The 22,320-nt window shown below is 40.9% G+C and overlaps 1 protein-coding gene across 17 annotated transcripts in view; it reads right to left on the bottom strand.

Annotated features, from left to right (window-relative positions):
- Positions 1-22,320, bottom strand: part of SLC8A1 (solute carrier family 8 member A1) — a 384,206-nt gene that overhangs the window by 296,756 nt on the left and 65,130 nt on the right. For all 17 annotated transcript variants that reach the window (XM_058683157.1, XM_058683152.1, XM_058683153.1 and 14 more), the window contains one exon: positions 11,400-13,231. In XM_058683157.1, the coding sequence (XP_058539140.1) occupies positions 11,400-13,198 (1,799 nt within the window). In that variant the 5' untranslated portion in view covers positions 13,199-13,231. The remainder of the gene's footprint in view (positions 1-11,399; positions 13,232-22,320) is intronic.

Here is a 22,320-nt window from a genome sequence, read left to right on the forward strand (position 1 = left end):
GAGGCACACTCTGGAGAGCATCTTGTTATGATTTTGATCACTTTCTATAGCTGTCATTTTTACTAGGCTATTCAAAGAAAACCAAACACCTTAGAGTGCCCCTACTTTAAATGTGAGCACGCACACAAATACACACTCATGCACACCATATACAGAATCACAAAATACAACAACGTGCTTTTTTTTTTTTAAGAAAAGAAGCACCCTGTGCCTAATTCCCAGCAAGACTAGATTAGATTTGTGTAAACAATCATCTGGAAAGTAACTAAAAGCAACAACAGTAACAACTAACACTTACTGAGTCCTTACTATAGGGCAGGTACTGGCTAACTGGATGTAACCTTTTATAATAGGCGCTATTACCCTCATTCCGTAAATGATGGAACTGAAATGGAACGAGGTTAAATATTTATGCATTTATTAGTTTATGAGTGAGAGGAAGGATTTAAACCCATGCTAGTCTGCCCCCAAAGCCTGCGCTCTCAATCATTAATGTTGCTGCAGAAGATGCCTCTGGGTGGCCACAATGTCACGAAACCCACCCGCTAAATGAAATGCTAAGCAGGACTTCATAAGGTTGTCATTTGGGCCCACAATGAATGTGTACCATTCACTCTAATTCTGTGGGCAGGTTTGAGAGGCAACAAATTTAAAATGAACATGATTAGAATTAGGCACACTGATAGCCTCACTGAGAAAAGGAAAAACATATTTTCAATATATATGTAATATATATGTAATATACTATATGTATATATGTAATATACATGTAATAAATATACAGAGAGAGCACATGCAAGGACTCAAAACTCAGCAGAGCAGAAGACTGGAAAACTTTACTGTAGGGCCCGAGACCCAGATCCACCTCAAAATATCTCAAAGGCTTCACATGCAGGAAGGAGTCATTAGGTTAATACCCAAATAAAACCAGATCAATTTAAGAGAATACAATATACAAGGATTACGGAAATCATGGAAATTAGGAAAGATGTTCCTTTCCTGAAAGAATTCAAACCTATAGAAGATGCTTCAGTTATTCAAACAACTAAGTTTTGCAGGATAATTTAGCCCTAGATATTGCCAGGTTCCCATCCAGATGAGGACTTCATATTATACTATTTACCTTATCATTTTATTATATTTATTTTTATATTTTTATCTATACACATGTTTGTATTGATTGTGTTATGAATACATTGTATTAATATTGTTAATAATCTACCGTTCGATTGGACTATGTGTAGGTCAGATGAATCATTTCCTTGGAATATATGAGTTTAAAGCAACCCAGGTTTCATCCACCTAGAGTTCTTTTTTCCATATTAACACACAGCTTAAAAAGACTCCCTGCAGCTTCCTGTCTTTCCTTGCTAATCTATGTGTCCCCCTTCAACACCCTATCAGGATATTCTGAGATGCTAGCCTACCTGAGTCTGAGACCCCGAAGGCACTAAGCCCCAGTCAATTCCTGGCTAGGAAGCTATGATGTCTCTAATAGCCTTGCTTGTTCATGCTCAGTAAAGTCCTGTCTTTTAGAGGAAGGACTCAGATTGAGCAACATAACTTCCCTTGATAAGGCACAGGATTAGGAAGCAGTGGAAGACAGGTGAAACCAATACTGGTACATTTCCTTACTTGACATCCCTGTGAGGTCATCACTGCTATCAACAAAGGCTCAGATTTGAATTGTTCCCGATATCTATTGTTCTGGTCTCCATTAAAGAGGGAAGCCAAACGGGGACAGGAGACCCCCGGGGTGGAGACCGGGAGGGAGAAGACTCTTCTGGGGGAAGAGCAGGCACAGAGTGGGTTGCCGCTGTCAGAGGTGGCCGGTAGGGATGCTGGCAGCTCATTATCATTTGCTCTCAGCCTAAACACGGCAGCAGAGCCCCATCAGTGCTAAGAGCACTTGAGAGGATGATGCCAAGGAAGGCACGGTGGTAACGAAACATCCGCACTGGTGTTTGACTGAATATCTGCACCTCCACCTCCAGGAGAGCAAAAGACACGAGGTTCTCTAGGGCAGGGGCCACGTTGGAGTCACCGATGTCGTTTCACAATCTTGCCAGGAAACATGACACGGAACAGGTGCTCCTAAAACATTTGTTGCAAGCAGGAATCAGTGGAAAGGTACCAGCCCTATCCATTCTATCAAACCTAGGAAGATTCCACAAGCTTCCTCTGGCTCCTCAAACATACTCAGGCAGTTGTAAGTACATTTGATTTCAAGGACAAAGTTGCTGTCTATTTTTAATAAAGAAGCAGCTTGAGTGAATCCCTTGTCTATTTTCTTACTCTCTTACTGCCTTTTGTTTGCTTGAGCAAGAATCTGGACTAATTTCAGGCTTCACTTCATTTTAGTAATAACTGAAATCTAATCAGGGCTGCATATTCGTTGCCTGTGTCTCTGTCCCTCTGCCTGCCCCCTCTTCTTCCCTCCTCCCTTTCTCTGCCTATCCCTCCCTTTTGTACACTGGGAGCCTCCACTCTCTCTCTCCCTCTCTCTTTCCCACTATCCAACGTCCTCCTCTTCCCTCTGACCTTAGGTACCTCTCTGCCTCTCTCTCTTTCCTTCTTCTCTCTCCCTCTCCTTCCCCTCCTTCCACTCTATCTCCCTGCTTCCTTCCCTTTCTCTGTTTCTGCCTCTATCACAACCACCATTCTGTCTCCAACTGCCCTCCCTCCCTACCTCCCTCTGACACCTCCCCCTTGCCCCATTTTTGGTCCCCAATCTGCCCCCTCTGACTCCTCTCTGCCTCCTCTCTCTCTCCCTCTTTCAGCTGATAGGCAGAACTCACACTCAGAGATACACACATTGAACTAAATAGCTCATTTAAAAAACTGTGTCAAGTTAATATTATAACATTTAGTGTGTGAGAATGAAAGCTGTCCTCTGGGAATTGTTTTTGTTTTATCATGCCCTAAAATTTAATCTCTATATAAACAGGACTTAATTTCACTTTCCCACCTTTATCTCTGTAAACAATGTGTGTGTGTGTGTGTGTGTGTGTGTGTGCGTGTGCGCGTGTGTGTGTGCCAGAGAAAAGTTCTCTGTTGAGAGGGAACGTTTGGAGGCTTCTGTTAAAGGTTATAATCAATTACATTTATAAACATATTGACAACAAGCATCCTCTGGTCCTGCTTCTCTGTTGTCATTAATTCACACTGTCTTGTAATATATATAGAGAAAAAAAAAAGACCAAGAAACTACTATTTTAAGTATAGAGAAAAGCTACATTCATTGTTCAGCCATATAAGGAAGTTAAACAGTAGAGGGCCAGGGCAGACAATGACAGAAAGCTACTAATAAAGACGTCTCGTTTTTATTTAGGAACGAAGGGAAAATAAGAGAGACAGAAGACTAGATAGTCATTGAACAGGTCAGGTACCTGGAGGGCTTATAACATCAGAGTTTTTCTTGCTTTTCAGACTCAGTCTGATCACGGATCTTTTAGGTTAATGGAGAGTGGGGGTGGGGTGCAGTGTGGTTAATGCATGTTCAAGAATTCCAGAAAGATAAATGACTACTGTGTTTTCTCCATTCTGAGCTACGTTGAAGGGACGTAGTAGTCAGGGTCAAGGCACAACAAGCCCCCTGCGTGTCCATTCTCGCCTATGAAAGCCATTCAAGAGGAGAACAGTCCCTGAGGCAGCCGCACAGATCTTACCCTCAGGCAGTCCTACCGGTAAATTCTGGATCCAGCCTTCTTAGCTGTGTGACCCTGAGAAAGTGAGTACTCTCTCTAAGCCTCAATTTCTCCACCTGTAAAATGAGTATAGAAGCATCGAGCTGATGCAGGCGCTGTGAAGATTAAATCCAAAGCACATCGTAAGAAACACAGCGCAAAATCTGGGTCTCAGCACATCTTGTAACACTACCATCCCCAACATCCCCACCTCTGCCTACATCATCCTTACTTTCCAGCGAGATGAGCGAGATGAGCGTAAGCAACTTCCTGAGAATCACAAAGCTGGTAGGGGACCAAGGTAGAGCTCAAACTTGGGTCTGGAATCTCAGTTGAGGACTCGTCCCAAGTCCATCTTTATCTCAGGAAGTCTAACGTGGAAAAGTGGAGTGCTCTTGGTGTCAAGGGTCATCACAGGGCCTCAAGAGTACCCAGAACTCCAGATATCTCATGCCTAAGCCTACCGGAAATAAAATATCCTAGGCTGCTTCCTTAATATCTGAATCACCGGGTGTAGGAAATTTCCCTGGTTGCTCTGTTATCATGAGCACCAGCCTGAAAGGCCAGGGACCAAAGTTCTGCGTTTGGCTCTGCTTTTGCCCCCAGCCTCCGTATCTTCAAGTGTCACCAAAGAACACAATGTCTATTTCCCTATCTGACCCCGTGGAGACATTGCAAGAGGGAAAGAAAATGTCATCTAGAGCCCAAATCCTCAGGAGAAAGGCAGGAAATGAAAAGGCATTGTTTATTTCGCCTGGCTCTGCAGTGAGACAGCTGTATGGGCCTGTGAATTAAAAAAAAAAAAAAAAAAAAAAAAAAAAAAAAAAAAAAATGAGCCCTGGCTGGCTCAGCCTTTGGCAAATAGATGGGTATTACGTGGGCAGGAGGCTGAGCCAGGAGAGGAAGCAAAGGAGGAGATTTCCTTTAATTCTGCCCATATTGTTGACTGCTTGTTTTCCCTCCCAGGACCTGCTGGACTTCCCCGCTGCCAGAGCACAAAGTACAAGGCAGTGTGGGAAGCCAGCAGCTAAAGCACCAGCTGCCACAGCTGCTTGCCTGCTCCGTCAACACCTTCCACAGGGCTCCCCTCAGCGGGCTCACCCTGAGCAGCTACAAAGATCATTGCTAGTGCCACTGACTCACCTTACATTTGGCTGTCCTCTCTTCCCCTCCTGCCACCTGGCCCAAAGCGACTTCTCTTCTATCCTTGCAAGGATAACGCTTAAGACTTGCATGGCCTGTCCAACGTAATAGGGGCCTAACAGCTTCCGCATCCCCAAGACTGCAGGTCCAGTGAGCAGGCATCAGTATCCATGACCGAACATGAAGGAGACATTTTATAAAGAAAGTCTCTTCCCATTTCACAATGTGGTATAAAATCTTCTCAGGTTTTACCAAGATGGTGGCTATATGCTGCTAATTCTGAAAAAATGCGACTAGAGTGGGAGGCACATGGGTTAAGGGCTGCTCAAGGAGGTAGAGGATTAAAATAAGTCAAAACCATTCATAGACACCAAGGACTAATTCACAAAGTGCAAAATAAAATACTGACAACATTTTGCTAGAAATCTTGTGAATTTTCCTTAGAAATACAAGAGGCAATGCGGTACGGGACGGGGCGGTGGGGGGGGGGGGGGGAGGCAAGCTCATAAGCTTTTTTTTTTTTTAAATAGAGCAGTTCTTTTATTCATATTTTTTTAACTTAAGTTTTTATTTTATTGTACTGAAAAAATCTTGAGATCTACTCTCTTAACAGATTTTAAGTGCACGATACAATATTGTTAACTATAGGCACAATGTTTTATGGTAGTTCTCTAGAAGGTATTCATGTTGCATTATTGAAACTTTATACCTATTGATCAGCAGCTCCCCTCTCCCCCCCCCCACCCCTTGCCCCTGGCAACCACAACTGTGCTATTTCCAGGACTGACAATTTTAGATATTTCAAATAAGTAGAATCATGAGGTATTTGTTCTTCTGTGACTGGCTTAAAGGGATATATGTTCAGATTAATTTAAATAACTTCATAATGATTTTAAATCCCATTAAAGAAAATAAATGTCCACTGAGTTTTTCATTCAGTTTGATAACCATGCTGCCTGTTTAGTGAAATTTTCCATACTTTCAGATTTACCAAGATACTACTCCATCTTAAAAACACATTTTTCTCTCCAGTTATGCTTTCTGTCCTTCAAAAGCAAATGCAAATATTTTGTCCAAAATTAAGACTTCTCCTACAGCTTACACCATGCCTTCATAATGATGTCTGACTTATCAAAACATGAGTTATCTCATTATCTCCCATTTTAGAGTATCAGGAGTGTGTATTTCTTCTGTTTTCTTCGTAGTAACTCACCCAGTGCTGGGCACAAATCAGTAGCTTATTATGCATGTACAATTGATTGATATATACATTCTTTTCTAGCCTTAACCAAGTGAAGGAATCATCCCCCTGTGGAATGGCCTTGAATGATGATTCAGAAACGAGTCCATACTTGAAACACTTCAGTGTGTCTGAACTATGAAATTTCCTCATTTGGTAAGATAAAATTTATTTACATAACTATATTATAACCCTAAACTCTAATTAGTAGCGGGAAAATGAGATGACAACAGTAAACATGGAAATCTGGTAAACAACCCTGCTTCACATATCAATTTAGGCTCCTGGCAATAGCGAATGGGAAGTCGAAAACTTTTTTGGCGCTTACCCTGTCTTATATTTGTAATAGTTGTGCATACATGAAAACATGCGTTTGTAAAAGCACTTCTTGTAGTTTTAATTTAGATTTGCAGATGATATTATATGTGGTGTGGAGCTAAGAAGAGATAAATATTCCAGTCTGAAAAGATAATCCACCAAAGCAGAAATCCATTAAAATCCTTAAATTATTCCATCTAAATTTCTTTTTTTTAGTATATTACCTTGGATGATTTTATGTCAACATAAAATACCACACTTCTATCATTTTCATGGGTTAAATGTAGCAAATAAAATTCTTCTTCCATAAAGTAAATCTTGAGTGTGTTGGATTCAAATATATGCCAATGGCCTTTCTTGCCTAACATTATTTTCTATAGTATTTTTCATCATTTCTGATTCCCCAAACACACATAATTATTCTTCTGTTCTGACCACTTCAGGCTTTCTTACCATTTTTGCCTCATCTCTTTTTTTACAGCTGGCTGTTTTCTTGTATTACCTATTTGTTCTACTCTCAAAATTGAATTGCCATCTCATAGAGCTAGGTCTTTACTCCCCGGAATTCTATAGAGCAAGAGAAGAACACTGGTGATATAAGTAGCAAAAACAAAGTATTTACTTTCCCTGGAATATAATAAGAAGAATGCCACAGACCCTATATAATAACAAAATTTCATTTCTTTTCTATTTCTTTTTCCAAAAACAGGAATATAAATATTTAGTGCCAAAAAAGCTATATTTGTTGAGATGTCTTGCATATTGTATTTCCTAAAGCGAATGGAGTTACAATCACACTTGAAAATGTACTAGTTGTTAAAACAAAATTAAGTTTGGACAGACCCATTGTTTAATAAATTATGCTGTGGCTAGGAACCCCCACTAAACTGATTTGCTAAGCAATATGTTACACAAAATCTCCAACCTACATACCTTGTCCTTCAACTCTGCATCTTAAATATATAATAGTAAATGCTCATGATCTTTGAGTCATTCTCCAAAAATATTATTGGGTTACCACTAAGTCATTGAACTTGATTTGTATCTACGTTAGTTAATTAACCTTAACATTTTACAGAACAGTCAAGCTAATGTTGGACTTTGGAAGACCAAACAACATTTTGTAATAAGTATTACCATTAAACTAGCATCATTAAAAAAAGGCCATTAGCAGCACTTCAAATTTGTGGATATCACCTACCAAACCACAAATCAAATTAGCATGTTCTTCATTCTTTATTAGCTGTTAACATTAGACAGAATTCCCTGTTAAAAGTCGAGATTAGCTGGCATGGGTTTAGTATTTGTCATTGATCGAGTTTATACAAAAGCACGTGCTAAATGTTAATTATATCTATTAATGGGTCTTTGCACTGTAATTGTAAAATGTCTTGCCGAGAATACATTTTATTTAAGACTACAAGCACCACTCATCACTTATCAGTATCTTTGTCAGATACATATTTTGATCTTAAGCAAGGTCAAATTGAAATAATTCAACTCATTTATATAAACATGTGAATGAATAGTTACAGATATGCTTATATCATCAATTTAAATGACTTCTACAAAAATAAGGTCAAAGATTAGGAATCTATCTTGATCTTGAAACCAGGGAATCAATAAAGTTGGCTGCCTTTTGATCTCCATCCTTGATCACATTGGATCCAAGGCAGAAATGGTTACCTTGGTTAATGGCTTCTTAAAATAGGTAAGTTTGTTTTTTGCTTTGTTTTTGTTTTTTTTTTAAGGCAAGGAAGATTTTATTTAAGCCTACTGCAAAAGAGAAGAGAGATTAAACTCAATTCTATAGAAACAAAAGGTTGGAGAATTTTCAGTGCTGAGTGAAATCGCAAAAAAGTATTAAAGGACAGGAGGGGAATATAATCCAGGCTTTTCCAAGAATCTCTTTACGGTGTTCTGGAAAGAATCATAAATTCTGACTTCATGCACAGCATTAAACAAAGACAAAGATTTTTTAAGTGGTTAATAAAGTTCAGTGGAATCAACAGTCCTACCTATATATCGCAGGTTTCTAAGAAAGCCACCTCTCAAGATTAACTGTATAATTGGATGAGTTATCAATACATTCTTTAAGAGAAACTGGGTTGAGTCCATATCATTCACCTTCACTGCCTGATGATAAGCTCTGTGGCTTGGATCTGATAGTGTGGATCTGGCATTAGGAACAACACCTGCGTGGCTCAGTGGGTTAAGTGTCTGACTCCTGATATTGTTTCAGGTCATGACCTTGTAGTCATGTGATCGAGCCTTGCATCTGGCTCACGCTGAGCATGGAGACTGCTTAGGATTCTCTCTTACCCTCTGCCCCTTCCCTGATTGTTCATTCGTTCCCTCTCTCTCTCTCAAAATAAATAAATAAAATTAAAAAAAAAAAAAAAAAAGAAACAACTTCCAGAGGAAAAAATGATCCACTTAAAAAAAAAAAAAGAAGAAGGGATCATTGATGAAATTATGTTTTTCTAGAAACACTTGTTGAAATCCTTGGTGCCTAGCTGAAAGCTAAGCCCCAGTCACCTAAACAAATTTATTTAAGCAAGAGATATATTAAAAGCATCTACAAAGCTTGTCAGTAATAACTCCATAATGTCAGGATGAAGACTCTTTAAAATTAAAATTCTAGAAAAAAGAAAAAAAATTGAGGACCATAATTTTATTCTACTGATAAATAAAATGTTTGCCATTTCTAAAATTTCGTATTTCAACTTAGTGACTAAAATATAGTAAGAGTTTTATTAAACTAGGAACTAGTGATTGATCTAGAATACTCCAAAGAATACATACACAGAGATAGTATGCCAATAATTCTACCCGTTCTTACCAATTTTCACAAGATATCTAAATTTCTAAAGCTGGAATTTGGCAATATTCCTTCCTTAGCAAGAATTAAATCAATTTAATAGCATAGGGCAAATGTTTTAAATGGAGCTTGGCAGAATAAGCTATTCCATCAAATCAATGTCAGTTGTTTTTTGTCTGTTTGTTTGTTTGTTTTCCCTTCTTCTTCGTCTTCTACACTGTTCCCAAAAGAAGGTTTATGGTTTGGTAAAAGTCCTGAACAGCAGAATAGAGAAGGAAAGACCGCCTCTCAAATAAAGAAGTACAGATCCATTATTAACAAAAATCAAGACATTTCCAGGAGAAAACATCCTAAGTAAAATGAATAAACAAAACAAAACAAAACACCCATTTGGTCATATTTAAGGGCTACCTTGTGAGTTCACTTAATAATATTCAATATTACTTTAGTGACATGTAATATACTTTTATATAGATCACAAGTGCTATCTAATACAAGAGGGTTCAATAACTGAAATGATTAAAAAATATAATGAGAAAAAATTCCTACCAAAGGAATAAAGTTTATGAGCTAATGTGGGCAGGATCACATTCAATGCAAGGCCTCTGGGAAAATCCTTCCTTAAGTATGCAAGGTATTCATTTGCTTCTATATTACTATCTTTCAGTAAAATACATGTCCCAACAAAACACATCCCAATAAGGGGAGTATTAGCAATATGAGAACCAACATAAAATAAATATTCATCCGAAGTTACCCCCCGACACACACGCATCTGAAGATGGATATTATAATCTCTGCTTTGCTTGATTCCATCATGATACCACACTCAGTAACTGTCCATCTTTATAATATGACATCAAAGAGATGTAAAGACATTGGAAGGCATCTTCAGGAATATCTGTTCCCTCTGCCCATCTTCCCCTGCCCCCTCACCCTCACTCTACACTTTTAGCAGGAGAATGTAGTTTTGGAGAGAACATACTTGGCATTTGACATATCACATAACATTTACACAAGAGTTAACCATTTTTAGAACAAACTGTATTACATATTTTTTCCTGGAAATTCAACCAACATAATCATTCATTTTAATACCCTTTGTTGTCCTGCAGATATTATAGTTTCCTCCCTTCCCTCCTTCCTTCCTTCCTTCTTTCCTTCCTTCCTTCCTTCCTTCCTTCCTTCCTTCCTTCCAGTTTGGACATTGCTCATTGACTCAAACTTTCTGCTTTGCATTTGGTGAGTGCAATGCCCCCTCCTAGGTAAGGAAGGAGAAATAGCTCTAAATAGCAGCTGTCAATGGAAGAATCATCACACAACCAGGCACTCGGTGTTACGACATTGGCAAGTGTCACTGTAAAGTGTCAATAGGAAGAGTAAATTTTTCCCAATCCTTTTCCCTAACCTGTTCCTTGTCAAAGAGGATGCTTGAACAGAACCTTATTCTCTCTCCGTCACTATTATCAGTAGGGTAAAAGGGTTCACTTAATCATGGAAAGTAAAATCAGACTAGAACTAAATAAGAGCTATATGACTTTTCCCATAGTTGGGATAAAACTAAAAAAAGTTTAGTTTTAGTTGGCATAAAACTAAAAAAAGCAGAATTGGTCATGAAGTCATAATTAAGCATTAGCATATAAGCAGAAACATTATCTTATATTGTCACAGAAACACAGTATCAGATACAAGCAGCAAAAAAAATGTTCCAGTCAAGCCCTGGTAGCCAGGAAATTCTTTTCAAAGGTGTTTCCTTTTTGGGCTTTCCCAATTTGTACTCAGTAAAGAAGTTAGGGACCTAATGTGAGGGTTTAAATATTCACTTTCAACAAATAAGTAAGTAAATAAATATCTCCTTTTTTTTGTATGTATACCATGTGATTGAAAACAGAATGCACATTTTCAACCCATCGTAAGTAGTTTGATAAACTGTGTCACAAAACTCATTCTATCATAACCTCTATAATGTACTTAAAGTATGCAACAGTACAAAAAAAAACAAAACCAAATCAAGATCTCTATATAGACCATATTGATAAGTGGCACGTGAGGGAGCACTGGTATTTTTTAAGGGGCCTTTACAGTAAATATTCCATTCCTTGTATGCCTTTTCATTAAAAAAAAATGCATACGCTCTCCCATTCACAAATGCACTCAACCCCACATAGATGTATAAAAAAAAAGAACTTACACAATTTCGTCGTTCTGGAACTCGAGCTCTCCGCAAGTGTCCTCAAAGTCCTCCCCACCACCTCTGGCAGTCCCTTCGATGGTTTTATAGGGAACGATAACATTTCCTCGAGCTCCAGATGTTCTCAATACCTTCACCTCCATAATGCCAATGCTCTCGCTCACGTGAGTCACAGGTTCCTCAAAAGTAAAGATGCCAGCGTGGTCATCATCAAAGATAGTCACAGTGGCAGTGGAGGGAGAGCCGAGGCAAGCGAGTGTAGAAACATGATTGGCTTCCAGGATGCCATCTTCTGAGGCTTCGGAAGATACTTTAACGTTGCTCAGATGCACAAGGAAATTTTCATCCTCCTCAAAGATATCGTCATCAATGATGCCAACTCTGATTTCCTTCTGGGTCTCACCAGGCTTAAAGACCACAGTTCCTTCGGTAAATTCATAATCAGACCCAGCATTGGCTGTGCCATCTTCCGTTCTGAAGTCAACAAACACAGTGTTGGTCAAATCACCACCTCTGCGGAGAATGGTCAGGGCTACAGTACCACAGTTCTCCAGACACTGGTATGTCCCTTGTTCAAAGAAGATCTTACTAACAGGGTCGTTTTCAGCCACTTCAGTGTTGACCTCGTGCATGCTGACTGCCTTCCTTGCCTGGTCAGCTGCATGCCTCTTTAAAATGTTGCCAGCTCCAGTCATCAGGCGAGTAGCTTGGATGCGGTAAAATGCTCGACTTTTTTGCTGCTGACTTAGGACTTGGTAGTTAGCTAATTCTATTAATTGCTCTATTTCTTTCTCCGGATGTTTCTGCTTGAGCTCCTTCAGAATCCTAGCCATTTCTCGCCTGGCCTCTTCATCATCTTGGTCCCTCTCGTCAACCTCCAGAACCAGGGCACCATCTAAGAAATTGTCAACGTGGGAATTGACCACTTTCCCATCCATTTCAATTTCAGTCTTGGAAGATGGCCTGTCTCCTTCATGTTCAATAATCATTCCCCTCTGCTTGCCAGCCCGATACCTCTTGTAGACATACTTGTAAAACAGAAGCCTCCTATCTGCTACCCAAGCGAACACAACACAGATGGGAAAGAAGAAGAAAGTAAGCAAACCTTCCCACACCTCCACGACCCCAGGAGAGATGACAGACAAAATAATGTAAAGCCAAGTATAGGCAAAGATGCTCCAGGCTGCTGTCACAAAGAACACACGCAAATGCTTAATCTTCCTCGTCTCTCCATCTGGGACCACGTAAACACAAAGCGCGATAATGATGAACATATTGAATGCAGCACTTCCCACGATGGTGCTGGGACCTAGGTCTCCCGCAGTGAAGTTATGGCCACACACTTCAATTACCGAAAGGAGAATCTCTGGAGCAGAAGATCCCAGGGCCATCAAGGTCAGGTTCGAAACGGTCTCATTCCAGATCCTCACAGTGGTCTTGGTGGTCTCTCCATTGGGTTTCTTTATGGTTATTTCTTTTTCTTGAGACGTGATGACTTCTATAGAGGACATGAACCGGTCGGCAATGATAGAGACTCCGAGAAACATGTAGACCATGGCCACAAAATACACGGTAGCTCTAGCAATTTTGTCTCCAAAGGAAGGGTCTTGGGGCTCCCAAATGGGTAAAATCACCCCCTTCTTACAGTAATATGAGCCGGTACACTCGCCAGTTTCATTGCCTTCTCCTTCCATTTCTGTGTCAGCACTTATAAGGTCCACATGGGAAAATAAGAGAGCCACGAAGGCTAACAGATGAAATCCCACCGAAAATGTAGGTGAGAGTCTTAATCGCAGCATGTTGTACAATGGTAGACTTCCAACTGTCCCAACCTACCAGTAGAAATAAGATGGAGGGAGGGTAGGGAAAAAAAAATCACACTATCAGAGCCAGATCCAAAGCATGACTAATTACTTACTTTTATTACTTTTACCAATGATTTGTTTATTTTGGGCTACCATAACATCTATGGTGAATCATTATTCTAAGTATCCATCATTGATTAAGCAATCCTTTGTAAAACTCACAACTCAATCTCTCTGCTTTTCTACATGAAGCCTCCATTCCCGGAGCAATGTATACAATTGACTTCCTGGAAGTGAAAAGTTGAATTATAGGTTTGCCTTGTTGACTACATAGTTAGGCATACTAGCAGCCAATAAGGGGCGGGGGCGGGGGAAGACTTCTGAAGCATTGAATAATTTTCTCCTTGTTGCGAATGCAGGTTTTCTTTTAAATTTTGGTTACTATAATCACCTTCCAGAAATGGTTTCATTGCCAAAATCACCTTATTAAGACTGCTGTTCTAATGTTCAGACTCTAAAAACTTTACCAACACAAGGCCTCTCAATGATCTTAAATTCTGGAGCACACCTTACACTGCATTTTATGAAATCATGTCCTATGGCTCCAAGCTTACTTGGAAACACAGGGATATCTTCAAGGTTTCCCACAAAGTCAATGGTATTTGTACTTGAGAGGAAAAATATTCAGCTGTAATGCAGTATTTCTGCACATTAAGTATAGTTTTTAAAAACATATTTTGAGGAGAGTACATTTCCTCCTAATTTTCAGCAAGCCCAGTTCCCCGGATACGTTAGCAGTTGGGCATCTGGTTCTTGAAGCACAGCTCTTCGAATCTGGGTACAGATCTCACTTTAGAATCTGCAGGCTGTCCGCAGCAGGAAAGGGAGATAACCAGGCCCGGGTCTAGTCGTGTGTTAAGGCTCTTGTCTGACAGGCTGTGAAATCAGCTTTCCTAGCCATAAAATGTTCCTTCTCGGTGTTGATGTCATCCTTTTCCATGGTCATTCGAAAACATATATTGGTTCTGCACAGGGTTCAAGTGACCAAAAAATCCAGGAGCAATAATTCCATCTAAATTAGCTCATGTGGCAGAACAACAGTGACCACAAAGTATATACATGATGAAGGGCTGTAAGTAATTAGAGATCTAGCAGCAGACTCGCTGAGCCACATAAAGCTTGATAAACAAAGCAAAGTTGTGGACTGGAAAACCATGGCACTAACCTCACCCACCAGCTCAGGCAAAACTCCACTTGGACCATACATCACCTCTGCCTCTAAGGCTTGGTTAGGTGCTGACATAGAGGAAGGTCTGGTCCAAGTCAGGGTAACTCTGGTCTGGAAGGCCAGTTATGACATCAGATACAGTGTTGGTAAGAAGGGGTCCTGAGTCAGAACATCACCTTGTGGCCTGATAAAAACTTAAAAGTGGAGCTAGACTGGAGCTTTTCAGAGCCCGGGGCAGTCTAAGAGCCTCCCACACATTCATTTATATTCTCTGGCCTATGTTTGCTACTGATGGCATATAGTGGAAATTCACCGTGGCCCAGGAGAAACCCCCTGGCCCGGCACATTCTGGCAGACCCTCAGAGAGCCCACCGTTGCCAAAAAGCCCCTTTTCGCTCATCGTTATTGGGAGATAAGCTTTGACATTTTCCCCACACTAAAGACACAGCAGAGGGTCATGGTAGCAGAATTACATTCTACATAAAAGGCTGAAAAAAGAGAAAAAGCATATTTTTAAAATATGCAAGATTCACGGTCCGTGATTCTACTTGTTCGGTCATTATAGGGCTTGGGTAGGTTGTGCGATCGCCACTTAAAACAGGGAGACATTGAAGCAACCTGCAAGAGTAGTGGGAGATCTAGTTTAAATTCCCTTACGCAGCCATTTATTCCACAAATATTTATGAGTGCCACCTAGTACATGTTTTAGAATGACCTGCGGGGCTCTCTCCTAGGTCCTAAGAATTCATCAATGAATTAAAAGCAAAAAAAAAATACAAAGTCTCTGTCCTTGAAGACCTTATGTTCTATCAGGGAGGAAACAAATAAATAAATGTCAGATGCTAAAAAGTGCTGGAGAGGTGGGGGCAGAAAGCAATATAAGTAGGACAGGGAGTCCATGTGTGTGAGAGAGTGTGTGAGCGTATACGTGAGTGTGTGTACGTAGCATACATGATTTTATATTGGATGGTTAAGAAAGGCATCCCTGATGAGATAACATTGGAGCTAAGTCCTGAAGGAAGTAAGGGACCCAGCCCTGTGGATATCTACAGGAGGAGAATTCCAAGTAAGTGCCAAGACCCTGTTGGGACTTTTCTTTGTGTAATCTAGGAGCCATAGAGGAACCAGTGTGACAAGAGGGCATGAGCAAGGGGAACAGGGCTCAGAAGCTGGGGACATAGTGGGAATGGATCAGGAAAGGAATGGAGTCCACCTTAAAGCACTGGCTTTGACCGTGAAAGAGATGGAAATCATGGGGAGGTTCTGATCAGAAGCGTGAGATCAGCTGATTTTCCTATTGCAAAGATCTTTCTGCTGGTTCCCTGAAGAATACAGTTATACGGACAGGCAAGAAACAAGGAGACCAGGTTTTGTCTTTTATTTAAAAATCTGGGGGCACTTGAGTGGCTCAGTTGGTTAAGCTCCTGACCCTTGGTTTTGGCTCAGGTCATGATCTCACAGTTCATGAGTTCCAGCCCCACATCTGGATCTGCACTGACAGATAGATAGATAGATAGATAGATAAATAAATAAAACTTAAAAAAACACCCTGAATTATAAATGATCCCAATGCCTGGCAGGTATAAAAAAGGATGCAATCAAGATTTCTAGTTTAAAACCTTTGGAAAATTTACAACTTAAAACGTCTTGGGAACCTGTGAAGATCAGAAAGGTTAAGTATTTGCTCACAGAGTGTAGTATGGAATGGAGAGAGGAAACCCAGAACGGAGATTCCAACCTGTGCCTGTCCCCAGGACTGATATAATTCACCACTTGCTTCAAATCCCTGCCAAATCTCATCATTCCATTTTCACATTTCAGCCAAAATGAGCTTTCTAAAGTACAGCTCTGACTCTCTCACTCCCCTTAAAACTCTTCTTTGGTTGCCTATTGCCCTGAAAACAAAACCCAATCCCTTCAACAAGCTGTTCAGACCTTTTAGGATCTAGCCTCTGAGTTCTAGAATACGGAAATTCTTTCCATCCCCTGACCATGACCATGTGTTCTTACCTCCAGCTCTTCGAAGACTGTGTGTTCTGTGCCCCCAACTATTTTCTTTCTTAGAAGTAAATGTCAAAACAGCACAACAGCAAATCATGGCCAATTGCCTGAGAGATTAACAGGAGGTTCTATTTACAAACACTACAACAGACTCTATGCTAAATTCTTTATATGTATTCTTATATCTAATACTTACAATAACGAGCATTGCTATTTTACACAACTCCTAGTGTTGCCATTTACATTACAGTCCATGAGAATAGCACTGCCTGGAGTTATGTAATGCTCAGTGCCCTTACAATCACCCTATGCAGTAGATATTATTAGCCCACTTTGGAGACGGGCTTCACTGAGGCACAGACAGGTTAAGTACTTGGTGGAAGTCATAAAGATAGTAAACTCCCAAACGAAGATTCAAACCCTGGTCTGTCTCTGAGACTGGTATCATTAACTGTTCCATAACAGCATCCCTGATAGTGTGTGAAGTAATCTTAGAGAGCTATTGGATTTGGACTTGGACTGGCCCATTGGAAAACCTCTTGGCTTCCATGAAGGGTTAGGAGGGCCTCAGTAGCAAAGCCCCATGGAAGGTTTCCAACAGCCTCCCTTTTGATCTTGTGGATTAGAGACTCAAACAGACAAACACTGAGAGCTGTGGTGTGATGTACAGGCTGGCATGTTCCTAGACACAATTGCCCTAAACTTGCTTGTTTTTTACCAATTACCTGGCCACCTCTTCCTGCACACACTCTCAGGGCAATCCCTTAGGTCAGCCAGAAAAAAAAAAAAAAAAAAGTCCTGCCCAACCCACATCTCACAGCATATTCTTAGCCAAAAGGGTACAGATGTCTAAGGGCGGATGCATCAGTAAAAATTCCTATCAGAGAAAAAGGAAGGGGGTTTCTGAGGTTAACTTCAAAACATCACAATTATATTCAAAAGGTGGTAGTATTGTAATCTGTGAAATCAGTGGACACAAAACCCTGATACAGATTTTTGGCAATGGAGCGACTAGAAAGAACTCTCTGGACCTCAGTTTCTTTCTTTACTAAATTAATTACCAAATCCAAATGCTTTGGAGGATGTGGGGCAGATGTTATCTAAATAAGAGTTCCTTCTTCATTCTTTTGTTTCAGGGTATTTCCTCTGTCATCAGATTCAAGCAGAACTACCTGACCCTTCCCCCTGTCTCCTTAAATACCTATTTCCATAAAAATTAAGCAGGGACTAGAGGCTGTTGATATGTCATTCTGTTGCCCAGCTTTCTTATATTCTGCCCTGGTCTACTGAACTCTGTAACAAGGGGGAGGCTATTTTTCACAGTGGTTTCAAATCAACTCTTACATCAAAGGCTGATTCTTGCTTAGGGATATCCATTACATTATCTAAATGAGCCTTCGGCACAAAGTCAAGAATACCCAGATCGTCTTCTGCTCACTATTTATTTTAAAGGAAAACTAACAATGCCACATCTACAGATGTGAATGGCAGTGATGAAGGTTAGTGAAAAGGCCCAGACACCAGTGTTGAAGGTGGCGAGGTCATAGGAATGGAACATGCACCTGTAAGACAGATTTTTACCAAGACAGATTTCCTTGGTAAAGAGTGGGGAAGAGCCCCCCACTGCAGAGGCCTGAGGAGTAATCAGTGAAAGGGGTTCCCCGTGGGGGTCTGTAGCCAGGTTTGACTACCAGAGAGGACCCGACTCAGAGAGAAGAAACACCTTTGGCACCCCTACCAGTCCAGTGCACAGGGCAGCCTAATCTCATTCTATTGACTGGCAGCTTGGGTTATTCAAAGGAACTCCTTGACTCCCTCATCAGGACCTAGAATTCCTTTCTATGTAATTCATGCTGACTGAATGCATCAAAGCTAAGCAATTAATCTGTTTCTAAGGCAACATTAAAGCAACCATACGTTTTTATCCACTATTGAGACAAGCACTTGCAAACACTTTTAGACAAAGGGATGATGCCAGAGGATGATGTTCCTTATCTAACTAGCCATCTAGGGTGCAAATTACTGTTCTGGCACCCAACCTCAGGCTAACAGACCGTGACCACATGTTAGGAAGGATCTCTGTTTCCACAACGATTCTCTGCTATTATCTTTTTTTTTTTTTTTTCTCAAAGAGAATTTCCTCTTTGTTGTTTAATACTTTGGGACAGGTCCTCCAGAGTACAGGCAGTGAGAGGTCATAAAAAGGGCTCCCGCCCTCTGGCTGAACGTACTAGACTACAGTCAGGATCCTGTCCCGTGTCAGAAAACACCCAGCTCATTCATCAAAGGAAGCAACTGGGGTAGTGGTCAGGCAGTGTGGCCAAAAAAATACAGATGAATTTAGGATTTAAAATAATGAAGAAGTTATTGGAAAGTCATGAGATGTACTCCCTACTTTGTTTTCCTATGTAGCACTTACTACTCTTTACGTGCTAATATAATTTATTTAAGGGTTCTTTTTGTTGCCCATCTCTCTCTGATAGATGTAAACTGTGTTACAGGTGAAGATGTTTGTCTCTTTTGTTCATCAACGGAGCCCCAGTTCCTGGAGCAGAATCTGGCACGTGAAAGATACACAGCACCTGCTTATTGAGTGAATACAGTAATTCTCAGAAAGTCATGTGCTGATTTCACCAAATCTCTGAAGGTGAATCAGAACCTGAGAGCTGGGACTAGGCATCTGATTTTAAAACCGTGCCCTGTGTGAAGTAGGTGCCCCTAAACTGAGTAGAGGCCGGTATCACACTGAAAAGCCAATGTCAGCATTAGGTGGAGGAGCGGAAAGGGGATTCAGGTTCACGGACAGAGAACCTCACCCTGGAAAAACTGACCTCCAGCATAAAAAGGGGAGCTGGGGCTTTGACAGTTTCCCCAGGTCCTGGAGGTGGGTCCTCCTGCATGAGCTCTGGCTTGCTGATTTCTTTTGGAATGCCAAGTTCATCTTGATATTTTGAATATCCCCAACAAAGCATATCTTCTCCTTGCAGTAAAATAAACAGACATCTGGTCAAACACCAACCAAAAATGACCTCCATCAGGGAGGTCCCATAAAAGGGAAAGCACATCAGCACATCAAGAGTATACATTTAAATATATTAACTCTGCATACTGGCGTGGAAATAGGAATAAGAGAAAGAAAGCTGGACAACAGAGTCTTTCAATAAAAAAGGGAAGCTGCTCGGCTAATCTTGGGCCAGGACTGTCCTCAGATTCATTCTGCCAGTGCCAAGGGCAGAGGAAGGCCCCCCCGTGAGGGTATTTATGACAATAATGACTGCAACCATTGACTGAGCACTTGCTTTGTTCCAGAGGCTTTACTGACTGCTTTGGATTCACTGTCCCCGAGGTTTCTGACATCGCAAGGAGATACTATCATCCTAATTTTACCAGTGAGAAAAATAAATGGTTCATAAAAGTAAGCCAGTTGAAGTCATACAAACCTAAGTACAACTAGGAGTTTAATCCAGGCACTTTGCATTAATTACACCATCATGCTTTCCAAAATGGCAGCATCTTTTTGTTTCCACTTCCTGTGTGAACGATTCTGTTATTTGGTAAAAAAGAGCCCCCTGCTTAGGTTTTTCGTGCAAAATACCTTTCCATGCCACCCTCCTTTCCCCCTAAATAAATGTCTATCGTTTATACTATCTTATCAAGAGCTTTCATGGCCCTCTCTCCTGACTCATGCCTCCTCATCCCCTGAGTAAGCATTTTATAAGCACTCCTATTCATCACATAGTGAGGGAAAGATGATCCATTTGGGGGATCATCAGCTAAAATCTGAGGTCTGAAATCACTCCAAAATCATGCAATAATCTCAAGGATTTTCCCTTTGGTCCGGAGAAAAGAAAATAGAGAAGGAAATCCTAGCAGGGAGCATGCAAAACTAAAATAAAAGATGGGTGGGGTAGGGAAAACGATACCAAATTTTAGCACGACATGTTAATACTTTGCTCTAGGAACAATAAGTCAATATTTTTTCAAGAATTTCAATGCAGCTCACAAATTTGCTATCTTGGGGTCATGACTTTTTTTTTTTTAATTTTTAAACAAGTAAGTAATCCAACAAAACAGGAAAACACATTCATTCATGGTTTTGTCTGCCAAGCTTCTCTTAGCCACTCACATACGCCAGATACTGTATTAAAAAGGATGAATTAGAGGGGTGCCTGAGTAGCTCAGTCAGTTGAGCGTCAGACTCTTGATTTCAGCTCAGGTCATGATCCCAGGGTCATAGGATCAAGCCCTGCATGGGGCTCCATGTTGAGCGTGGAGCCTGCTTAGGATTCTCTCTCTCTCTTATCTCTCTCTCTCTCTCTCTACTCCTCCCCAGCTCATACACTCTCTCTATAAAATAAAATAAAATAAAATAAGATGAATAAGATAATACCCCCCAAGAAACTCATATTCTGGTGGGATATTATAAAAGCCAAAGTGTAGGTCCCCCTTCTGGAACAGAACTCTTTTGTTACTAGAGAATCACAGAAAAGGAGAGACTTTCCAGGCATTCAGACCGTGAGATCATGGATACACCTCGACACACTCAAAGTGGATCACCTCATTACCAAGTTAATGCACTTGAGCTCTTGGGTTAATACAACCAGGGTTCTAGAAACCTCAGACTTCCCACCCTACATCTCTACAACCCAGGGTTTTTAAGCATAGTGAACTCCTCAAGGCAGGGCCTCGGAACACCTCATCTGTGCTCTGTGACTCTTTCAGGGGCCTCGTTATGGACAATAATAACTATTTCAGGTAATAATTTGTTCGCCATCCACCCTGAAGAGAAAGAGAAGCCCTTCTATGAGGTCTGACCTTACATACTGGGAACCAAAAATGAGGTCATATGCATGCGTTTATATCTAGGTCACCAAAAAAGATTTCCTACCTAAAAATATTTTCCACACGAGCTTGTTGACATTTCATCTTAAGAAATTTGGGTTTTCTGAGTGAAGTACAGCCCTCGGTATATTTCTGGCTCTAGACAGTGGACCAGTCATTTATTCATCAAGCACTTATTGAGTGGTGTCTATGTGCAAAGCACGAAACCAAACACTACAGGGATTACAAAGATGATTGCACCTGCACCTGATGAACTCACCATCTTCAAGCAACTCAAATAGTTAGTTACTCGAATTACCACGAATACTAGGAAGGATGTGGAAGATTCCATAAAAGGAGAGGATCGAGGGGCACCTGGATGGCTCAGTCGGTTAAGCATCTGGCTTCAGCTCAGGCAGGTCATGATCTCACAGGTCATGGGTTCAAGCCCCGCGTCGGGCTCTGTGCTGACAGCTCAGAGCCTGGAGCCTGCTTCAGATTCTGTGCCTCCCTCTCTCTCTCTGCCCCTCCCTTGCTCTTGCTCTGTCTCTCTCTGTCTCTCAAAAACTAATAAATGTAAAAAAAAATTTTTTTTAATTTTTTTTAACGTTTATTTATTTTTTGAGACAGAGAGAGACAGAGCATGAACAGGGGAGGGTCAGAGAGAGAGAGAGAGACACAGAATCTGAAACAGGCTCCAGGCTCTGAGCTGTCAGCACAGAGCCCGACGCGAGGCTTGAGCTCACGGACTGTGAGATCGTGACCTGAGCCGAAGTCGGACGTTTAACTGACTGAGCCACCCAGGCGCCCCCCCAAAAAATTTTTTTTAAAGGACAGGATTGGAAGGATGACAAAAGCATCCGATGTACAGTATCTCTGAAGAGGAAACCCAAATTCGAACTTTAATAAGCACCCCAGGTGATTTGATATGGGCAATCTTGGCAACACCCCTCAGAGGCATTGGATTAAAGGGAAGAACTGGGTAGAGAGTAGAACTGGCATGGGGTATCTTCAGCAAACACAGACTGCAGAGCAAAGCACTTAGACAAAGTACTGGACAGAGACT

The sequence above is a fragment of the Neofelis nebulosa genome, chromosome 9 (assembly GCF_028018385.1).
Source record: "Neofelis nebulosa isolate mNeoNeb1 chromosome 9, mNeoNeb1.pri, whole genome shotgun sequence".
Classification (NCBI taxonomy): Eukaryota; Metazoa; Chordata; class Mammalia; order Carnivora; family Felidae; genus Neofelis; species Neofelis nebulosa.